General features: G+C 38.1%; 1 protein-coding gene across 1 annotated transcript; it reads right to left on the bottom strand.

The window, feature by feature from the left end:
- Positions 1-1,353: 1,353 nt before the first annotated feature.
- LOC131255121 (GDSL esterase/lipase 7-like) lies at positions 1,354-10,608 on the bottom strand. Its single transcript, XM_058255816.1, has 4 exons — positions 10,356-10,608; positions 9,024-9,154; positions 4,845-5,093; positions 1,354-1,653 (listed from the first exon to the last, which is right to left on the bottom strand). The coding sequence occupies exons 1-4, from the start codon at positions 10,606-10,608 to the stop codon at positions 1,354-1,356; spliced, it is 933 nt and encodes a 310-aa protein (XP_058111799.1).
- Positions 10,609-11,012: the final 404 nt, after the last annotated feature.

Genomic DNA, 11,012 nt, shown 5'->3' with positions numbered 1-11,012 from the left:
ATATATATATATATATATATATATATATATATATATATATATATATTAGGGAAACGCTAACCTGCAAACCAGTTCTACGTACAAACCTTTTTGGGAACCCATCATATGTGATGTGGATCCAAAATCTGAACTGTTCATGTGAAGCAGCACCTCCTCAAACCCCCCAGGTCCAAGTTTTACTTTGATCTAAAACTTTGATGGGGCCATGAAAAATGAAAACAGTTTCCTCCCTTGATTTGCATTTCTCTTTGCTATGGCCCACCAGAATATTAGATCAGGGTGCAAATTTGTCACATTGGGTTTTATGGGATTCCGCATCACATGGACCGTTCAGGTTAGACACCCATGGCACGTGTGCAAAGGTGCGCACGTGCATAGGTGCGCAGGGGAGCATGACTCTCTCTCTCTCTCTCTCTCTCTCTCTCTCTCTCTCTATATATATATATATATATATATATATATATATATATAGAAAAGACATTTCAGATATGAGATGCCGTGTAGCTGATGGGGAGGCTGTAATTCTGGCAACTGAATCTATTTTGACTTATGATTTTAGCCTGTGGAGACCGTTGCACCCGACCCAACTCAATTCAACTCAGTATTTATGACTAGGTTGGACTCGATCTGGAATAGTCCAGGCCAGACCTGGACTTAGATCGGGTTAAGCATGTTGGACTCGATATCAACTCGGGTTGAGTTCACGTCAAGCCTATTTCAAAACTAGATAGAGCCGGGTTAGCCCTAACTGGGTCCGACTGACTCGATGACCAGCTCTAATTGTTGGCACCCAATGTCGATCTTAGGATTGTGTAAATCATATCGAGCCTGTCAACCATATTAATATTAATAAAATGTAATTAGTGATTATTGAGAGATTAGGGCTTCCCCTCTCTCTTCTCTTTATTTATATTAATAAAATATTATAAAAAAATGTATGATAGTCTGTGAGACTATGAACGATTGATGATCATCCATATGCCAAACAATGGCAAATATATTTATGCTCTATGCAACTTACATGGAAAACATCAAAATCTTCGATTGGATGTAAGCCAACGAGAACATGCACGATCCCTCCTGGCCAGATCTAATAGTTGAAGGTTTGTAAATCTCAAAGCTTTTTTTCTCACTTGTTGTGTTTCTACTTGGTTCACAGAACCAGATTATGTAGGCAAAGATTGTAGAGATATTTACATTTGAACTGTTTCTAGCATTAGATCTGGCTAAGTGATCAATGCACTATCTGATTTCAGCAATGAGATTCAATCTCATCCCTTCATTTTACCTGCTAGCTGTAGATTGAGTCTTGCAAGTGAAAATCACCATTAATGGCTTTTTAATGCCATGGTACTAAAAACCATCCCTACCCATCAAACATAGGTGTTTCAGAATCTCACCGAAATAGTAAGGACTGTGGTAGATGACGTAGCCAGGCAGGAAAACTTGACCCTGAATGAAAATCGATCCTTCCAGGAGGGATTTCAGTTTCGTCAGTAGAATTGAAAGCTGTGCATTGTACGTAATTACTAGCCGATTTACTTCTTTGTCGCAATCTTTACTAAAATCTATTGTGTTCGTTATGCTCGGCATACACCCGAGTATGCCAATCTCAAATACAATGATCTTCCTTGCTCCCAGTTTATACAGTCTCTGAGAATTACATCAGAAAAAATAAGTAAAGAAGATGAAAAAAAATGTGATTTCCATAATGGGTGATAACAAATCTATGGTTTTCTTGGCCGTCGAGATCACTGGACCCAAAAATCAGGCTGAATCACTTGTTGTGAAGGCCATGCTCTCGAGATGAAAGGATGGCCAAAATGGTCTGGTTCGGTGTACAGCTTTGGCTCACCTAATGAGTGTATTAGCCATTTTCTAGGGTTCGTGATTTTGATGGTGAGTCCCACCATTCACATGACTTGGATGTCCCACAGAAGTGAAACTTTTTGGTGAGAGATGGGGTTGCATGCTTGGCATACAGCTAGCTGTAGGTGGTCAATTCTCATGGAAAATCTTGTTATAATGTGTATGGAATTTCTCAAAGCTCCACTTTTATTGTTTGTGGGATCGACTACAAACCTTTCTACATTAAGCTCAAGGTACAAATTGGCGTGTGGGGCCCACATAATGTTTTAATGTCTATTCATCATTTGTGCCTCCTATTTTTCTACTTGGGTCCTAAAAATCAACCTGATCCAAAACTCAGGTGGTCCACACCACAGGGAATAGTTGCGATGGGGACGTCCCCTATTAATAGACTGTATGTGGGGCCTAAGTTCTTTCATATATGTACATTTAAATCCATTTAAAAGATGTATCCTTATAAGATGATAAAAATCAGGCCATTCCAAAACTCATGTTTGCTACTTAAAGGTCTTAGGCATGATTTTATATTATTTAGTGATGTCAGTAAAACATCATGGTGGGCCTCACATATCAATTTGTATCTAAATCTCAATTTAGAAATGTTTGAATTGGATCTGGCCCCTTCTTGTTTTCCCAAGATTGCACTCATCTTGACGGGCTGTAAGATCATTATATGGAAATTTCAATGCAGGGTATGGTATGGCATCTTTTGTCATTGTACCCGCTTTTAGTGATCCAGATTCATCAGATGGTGGGCCCCATGGTCAGTGGATATGCCCTAGAGGTTTTCCCCATCAGATGATCCTACCATCCAATTGAGCCCCTTCAACTTTTGACTGTTGGTTGTATTTCTCCATCTTTCATCATTAGATGGATAGGATCATCTGATCACCAAGATATTAGAACATGGTCCATCAGACAATAGGACAACCAGATGAGCAACATTGAATACGAACACGTAAAAAGTTATTCACATAGTTGTAAAAAGTTACTCATCTGCCATCCACCTTGCTTATTTCCCTGTTCACCTACTTGTACTCGAGAGGACACATGATATTTTATATAATCCATAATCCAACCCATGCATTAAGTGCGTTCCAATTTGATGATTGGATACTCCAAAAATCAGGCATATCTAATCATTAGGTGAGCTACACAATAGAAAACAATTGATAAACTACTCAAAAACCTCCAAATTTGAAGTGGTCACCCATGAGTGGTTGGATCAGCCTGATCCTTGGTGCGTCTAAATTTCAAGATGAGATGATACTTCTTGAAAGGTTGAATACGACACACACCATGGTGGGTCCATGTGGTATGTCTTACATCCAACCTCTCCAACAGATGCACGCTAACATTATTAACAGATGAACCCAAAATCTGGAGATCCAATCATTAAGTGGGAAAATACATTAAAAAAAGAATCCGAATCCTTTGTTTGTGACAAACAAGAAAATTCTGTTTGCGGCCACTTCATTGCTGCATTCAATGCTGGTAGTGATGATGTGGCCCAAACACAATGCAGGATTTCCTTTGTCACAAACAGACTATTCAAACTCTAAAAAGTAATATGCGCCTCTCAAAATATTCCAATTCAAGTGTAGCCAACTTGATGATTTGATTAGCCTGATGTTTTGTCCGTGTTGGTATGGTGCATATGTTGTTAAATGTTATAGGCATACCTTGTGGGCCCGGTTTCACTACTTTTTTAAAGAAAGAAATAAATGAGGTCATTTTGTAATTTCATCCATTGGACGCCACCGCCATGCTGTTTCTAAACGTGGAGGCATTATTTGGTAAAATATAGATTCCTAAAGGAATTTTGCAGTAAAAATGAAAAAATTATGTGGTACATAAAGAAGATTAAAAGGAAATACATCAATTAAAATGATTAATGGCCCGTTTGGCCCGTTTGTTTTCTCATTTACAAGCTAAATAAGTGTTAAATGAGTAATTATTACCTACCTTTGTAAATGTTTTTGGGCCCACTATTATCTATGTGTTTGATCCGTGCCATCTATCCATTTTCCCCACTCATGTTAGGGCATGGGTCCAAAAAATGAGGTTGATCCAAAGCTCACGTGGACCACACAGGAGGAAATTGGATGAATTGAACGTTTATCATTTATTTCTTTCCTGGGGCCACAGAAGTTTTGAATCAAGTTGATATTTGTGGTTTCGCTTCATCCATGTCTATGTGAGGTTATGAACGGGTTGTATGACGGGTACACATCCCTGTGGGCCCTTGGCTCATTTTAATTTCAATGGTAGGCATTGAATTCCCCATGTTTCCTGTGATGTGATCCACTTGAACTTTGTATCTGCTTCATTTTTTGGCTCATGCCTTAAAATGGGTTTTTAGAACAGATGGTAAATAAAAACCTTTGGATGCAATTAAAAGGAGTACTTAAGAATAGGATAATATCATTTCACAAAAAGAAATTTCGTAAAATTTCCTAACATTTGGTGCAACCAGACACATCCTAAAATTGTACATTTTCGTTTTAAAAATTATGAAGTTAAAAACGGAGTTTTGGTAACTATGGTCCAGTACCTAATTCATGGGAAATGAACTCGTGACACAAAAATCATATAGAAAAATGATCCTATCCACCGAAAATTTGTCTTTTTTACAACCATCAATTTTCGTCTAAGCCATGGATGAGAGGCTAGGATAGTCTGATCACAGTAATACTTTAGATCACAAACAACCTGATGGGGCCACAAATGAATGGTTTCAGTAGTTGATTGGACATATCATCCAAATTGTTCATTCATTTTATAGGTTACAAAACAAATGTTTGTAATTATCAATGATCCATGTGATTTTGCTACATGTTCCATGATGAATGCATTATTGCTATTGGGCATTTTAGATTATTGATTGGATTATCCACGTGTCCCAATGAAACTAAGGAACTTGGATCATAGCTCTTAAGATTTAAAGAGATATTCATGGTTTCAACCATTTTTACCGTCAAATGTTGAGATAATTCATCCACCAGCAATCCAGCAAATCTTTGAGGAGAAAAGTATTTGCTAGAATTATAGTAATCTGGCTGTAGATAGTTGTTGATGTAGTCATTGCTTCCAACTGAGACTAAGAAAATGGACTTAGATAAGTGGTTGAAAAGGGCTTGCGGCTCAGTGAAATTCCGTGGAAGGTCTATTTCGACAGTCCTTTGGAAGTAATCAATCTGTTCCCCAATTGGAATATTCTTTCCCTGCACAAATCCAACTTAGTAAGAAAAATAATATGAAACCGTGTGATGCACCAGTGCACATGTGTGGAAACATAGCAAAGATATTCATGCAAGATCCCTACGTTTACTCTAAATCAAATCTCATAATTTTATCTTTGTATCGAATAGAGTTTCGGTGATTGACGAAAAGGTTTGAAAATGAGAGAATACTTTGGACTTATAGTGAGTAAATTAAATACATGTAAGTATAATGAGTACAGTCATCAGTAAAAAACAAAGTACTTGTATCTATATCTAGATAAAGTTAAGAGTGGGACTCCCTACATATATTTGAATTACCAAATTGATAAGGCCATCATCTGGATTCTTCGAACTAAACACTGATATATCTTTGCACGGTAGTCTAGAGCCTAGTAGAGGTAGGGGATATTGTAGAGATGACATCATGAATCTTATTTTCACATTTCATTAATGGTGAAGTCTCTACCAATGTTGTGGAACCCAGAGTGATTAATGATGGTCTAAATTACTCTCCGTATAAGCATGAAGAATGTAATTGTCAAAAGTGACTCCAAAATCATAATAGATGGTTTGGTGTAAGGTTCTAGTATTCTATGGAATATTCGGCATGGGTGGGGAGAAATTTAAATAATAGCCATGAAAACAAGTGCGAAAATTTCCCATATTCTTGAAGAAGGCAACGAAATGGCCGATTTACTTGTATATGTAAATATGGGATATTCGACTATAGAAAAATTTCAGTGGCAGATCTTCCCAAGAAAGCTCAAGTAAATTCTTTTTAGATGAAGTTAGTTTAGTCAATTAAGAATTTCCTGATGTACATGGTTTTGTTATCTTTGTATAGTTTCCGTTTGATGGGTGAGGTAGGGCCCTCCTGTGGCTAGGTGTAAATATCTGGCTTAATATAAATAATCTGTGATGGCACTAAACTGCCTTCACCTAAAAAAAAATCTTTTTTTTGTTTTTTTAAAAAAATAAAATTTCATTGATCGACAGAAATAATTACATTCAGGTTGCCGCAGGAGAAAAAGGACCTGCAGGAAACCTATCATGAGAAGCCCAAAGCCTAACAAAGCAAAAGACAAGACATCAGGGGCGGCCTCCGACCCGACTGGAATTCCTAATAGCCCCTAAGCCCACCCTATCTAGGAAGATGAGGCCTCTGACCTGGTGGGGAAGCTCGGATGGGTCCCCATAAAGAACCGAGGATTGGTTAGCGCTACCCAAGTTAGCCAATGCATCAGCTGGGGCGTTACCTTCCCGGAAAATATGGGAGAACACAATCTGCCCTCTCCTTTTAAACGTGTTGATTCTGTTCATCCAGTAACCCCATTTCCAACCTGGCTTGGATTCTCCCCTTAACACTTGCACGACCTGTTGAGAGTCCGACTCAACTATAATCTTGGTGAGGCCCCTGGAGAGACAAAAACTGATTCCATCATGAGCCAAACGGATTTCCGCGTAGCTGTTTGAATCCACACAGTAACCGTCCTCAGTTCATCAAGTGAGCCAAATTGAATTGTTAGTGTTACAGTAGTGTTACAGTAGTTAGTGTTGCAGTAGTTAGTGTTGTCCAGAAGTGTTAGTCGTGGAGCCTATATTAGTTGTTGTAGGTTCCTTGTCTCTATATATTGAAAGTGAAGAGCTTTGAAGGCATTAGTGCAAAGCTCAGGAAACGAAGGGTTTTATAATGTGGGGTGCATGAGAGATTCCATGAGGGCCTAATTCCATTCATTTGGTACTACCCACTATGAGCCGTCATATAACAAAAACCATCGCAGTACATTCATCAAGTGAGCCAAATTGAACTGTTGGACTATTCTTCTTATTGCTATTTTTTTCAACCTGCCTTAGTCGTATACAAACATTGTTTTTTCTAGGGACGTTCGTACACTGCACGCTACTTGTTGAATGGTTAGGATCTTTGGCACGGTGCCACCATGGAAACTAGAACCCACATGGGAGCTGTCACTGTCATCTGGGGCTTGTGTTTTATCAAAACAGGAGAAGATTATGAATCTTTGCTAGGCCATCTGAAAAGAGACTGAATAGATGTGGTTCTTTTGTAAGAGGGTTTTTGTGTTTTGTGTTTCGTTTTTGTTTTTTGTTTTGTTTTATTTTGTTTTGTTTTGTTTTTTTGTTGGATTTTGATATGTAAACCCCTGTTTTTTAGTCCATTTCCTTTAAAAAAAAAGGAGAAGGAAAAAAAATAAAATAAAAATCTCCTATTATGATTTCAGAATAAATCTTTGTCATTTTCCTGTTACGGTGAAAGCATCGATCATTTTGACTTTGATTAATTTAAAAGTGATAGAAAGGACAAAGATGGAAAATAGTGTTTTGCACTTAGTGTCCTATTTATTATTCTTATTTTTTAATGATAAATAATGGTAAATCAACAGTGACGAGTTTTCACCATCGTTTGAAAGAGAAGAAAGTAGCTGTGTAGTTATACTTGGAATATGGAAATCGTTTTTTTTCCAAATCGGCTGGGATTGAGTTAGTAAAATCCATAACTCCCACTGTGATGTATGTCTGATCCATACTGTCCATTCGTTGTACTAGATCATTTTAGGGCATAAGCCCAAAAACGAAGAACATTATAAGCTCAAGTGGAGTACACCACAAGAAATAGGGTGGATAGCGGCGTTCATCGTTGGAAGCTAAAACCTTCCTAAGGCCCACAGTAATGTGTATCTGTCATCTAACCTCTTCATAAGGTTAGACATATATGCATGAAGGGAACATATGATCTTCATCCAAAACTTCTATGGCTCATAAGCAGTTTTCAAGGGTAGGCATTCAATTCCCCTTGTTTTAAGTGCTGTAGTCCACATACTCTTTGGATCTATCTCATTTTTAGGATTATACCCCAAAATGATTGGGTAAAATGGATGGATGGAGTGGATCAGAGCATACACCATTTTGGGCTCCTCAAATTTTAGTTTTTTTTCTCATTGTGGATCCCATTTTGGGCTCCTCAAATTTTAGTTTTTTTCTCATTGTGGATCGTAATTGTGAGCCTCATGAAGGGTAGTTGGCTGTAATACCTAATGTAAATAATAATTACTTATCCAAAGCCTTTTTATTTTTTTTTATTTTTATTTTTATAGTGCAAAGATAGAGTAGTCAATCTTTCTTCTCACATTGCCGTCATATATCTTTTCAAACGTACTCTTCACCGTGATTCGTGACATCCTAACTTTTTCCGTATAACCATCCTTCTATAGGCTGTCTGTTGGGTGCTTAGGATCATCCAACAGGTTCAATTTCTCAGAGTTGTGGCAGCTCCCTCTCTAGGCCAACAGCTCGGATGGTCCATGTCAATGAACAGATGACCATCCACAGAGACAATACCAAGTATAGAACATGATGGTCCACGTAATTATGCTGCAATTCCTCATAAGCTTCACACTAGGTTGTTAAACTGGGTAGTCCGGTCCAAGACCAACACATGAACCTTAGGGCCCTATGTCGGCCCTGTGTCTATAGGTCAAAAACTCGAAGACTGACTCCATGTTCAGCGGGTTGGGTTGACTCAGAGACCTGACTTTATTTAACTCGATACTTACTAAATACATAAGGATATTTAAGTAGCAATTATTATTTAATAGGTTATGAATATAAAATTTTTTGATTTGGTTGAAGCAATTGACTTTCCAATTAACTAGAATTGTAGGTTTGAATCTCTTACTCCGCAATAGTGAATGAATCAATTGAGTCACCGAGTTTTAGAATTATGCCTGTGTTTATGCCCATCCGGCCCAAATCAGGCTTAGACCAGCTCAGGCATGATCTGGCCGGTCTAACCCACAGGCCACGATGCTCAAATAAAACCCATCCCAAAGCGGATTGGGTTAGTCTGGGCCATGCTAGCTCAGGCCATTTGGACCATATATCACACTAGAATGGAGCTGCTACCCTTCTTACCAATCTGCTTCCTGTTTCTGGAAGAATGCCTGCAGACCCAGATGCGTAGTTCAGACCTGTTATGATTTGTGATCTCTCAGCCTCTGAAAGGCCCAAGTATGGTGGGGCAAGCGGTAGCCCAAGCAACTGAGCTGCAATGGAAAAACAACGACAAAAGAAGTAAGAAAAGGACACAAATTAGCACAAAAGGAGCCCTAACTTTTGTTACTTGAAACCAATTATCTGACCATACTTTCCTCGAAAAAAATGTGAGTGAAAGATCCTACTGAATTGAATTTGGTCCATGAATCTAAAAAATATTGAGAATTCTTGATCTCTCTCAATTCAAAGTTACAAGATTTGAATTGATGTGTCGTTTCATTGATTCCTACTAAAGAGTCCATTTCAATTGAAATTTAGTTATTCACGATGTTCGATGATCCTAGTTAAGCATCCATTACTGAATGGTTAAAGCTAGCGCCCAATTCATAGTTGTCACCATTTTGCAAGTTCGTTATTATGGTTAGTTCCTAAAAAGAATCGAACTATTGACATATACAATACTTGAATTATCAATATAGATGCTGCATAGTTGGTTCTCATCCTTCATAGACTACGAGTGCAATAGGAGCATCCGTGGACAAAAGGATCACCCTAAGATGATCATTTCATGGCTATTGAGAACAAATCGATAATGGGCGGGAATCCCTGTCACATTTAAAATGAGATTTTTAAATCCCAACAATTTGATGATCGACAATGTATAGTGTCAATGAAATACAAAGATATGTTGGTTTTTATTTTATTTTATTTTATTTTAAAGACAATATATAGTGTCATGGCCAAGGTTCACAATATGGTCCATGTATTTGTATTTATTACATCAGCAGATATTTTTCTGAGGCGTGGTTTCTATTACACCATCAGGTGAATTTATCACAATACATTCCTAATTTGGTGTAACAAATTCATGCAAGGAATATGATATTAAAGGCTGAAAGTTTGTGTAGTATGTTTGATTTTCACTTTGTACAAGTGGGACATGGTTCAATGATGCAAACCATTAAGATGATGGGCATGAACCAAAAGTTCTCCCTGTTAGAAAATCCTAGCTGTAGAATATTTTGCCCTCTTTTTAGTTGAATATGAACAATTGTTGTGTTTTTCCTCAACCTTCTATTCATTGGGTAGCCTTTCGAAGGGTTAGGACCTTTGTTTTTTTTTGTAGAGTAGATTTTCATAGTATGGATCACTGAATCACTGGCCCCACTTGTGCAAACTCAAAGCTAAGACAATATGTTACAATTAATTATCTTCATACTAATGTGAAAGATTTTCTTTGTTTTTGGTTACCAATGAAATCTGCCATTGTATTGCCATTGGTGAATCTTCCCGAGACCCCGCCATTGAAATCTATTCCGTATGGCACGTAATTAGCTTTTGCTTGCGTCGGTAGACCGTTGTTGTTGCCACTATCGGCTAGAGAGTCACCCAAGACATAAAGAGCCGGTGCAAGTGGCTCTTCTGAGGATTTTGCTGATAATGCATTAAAGAGAAGGCTTAGGAAGGGGATGAGGATAAACATCGAGCTCTTCTTTATATTCATTGGTTTCATGACCAGAAGATCTGAATTTAGTTTGGGTTGAAGGATAGGTCTTTATATAGAGGTAGAAAACATGTTTGGAATTTGGGTTTCTACAAATAGGGCGGCCCATGGCTCTGTGGTCTAAACAGTTGACATGATGGGGCTGGCCCACGCACCAATCCCCACTCTGGCAATTTTCTAATTATATGAAAGATATGATATAATAAGCTAACGATATCGAACCTTTCCATGCACCTAGTGGCATTTGCATTTGTTTCATTTGGTCTGATGAGTGGAAGGATATTCTGTGTGGTTGGTGATGCTGTTTGCTTGTGTGGTTGATGGAGATGTTTGCCGCTAGGTGGATATATTGTCTGTTGTGGGGTAGTCTGCAGTGGTTGTCTGTTGTGCATCTGGAAGCCGCG

The sequence above is a fragment of the Magnolia sinica genome, chromosome 9, assembly GCF_029962835.1.
Source record: "Magnolia sinica isolate HGM2019 chromosome 9, MsV1, whole genome shotgun sequence".
Classification (NCBI taxonomy): Eukaryota; Viridiplantae; Streptophyta; class Magnoliopsida; order Magnoliales; family Magnoliaceae; genus Magnolia; species Magnolia sinica.
This window is presented reverse-complemented; position numbering and strand designations above follow the sequence as displayed.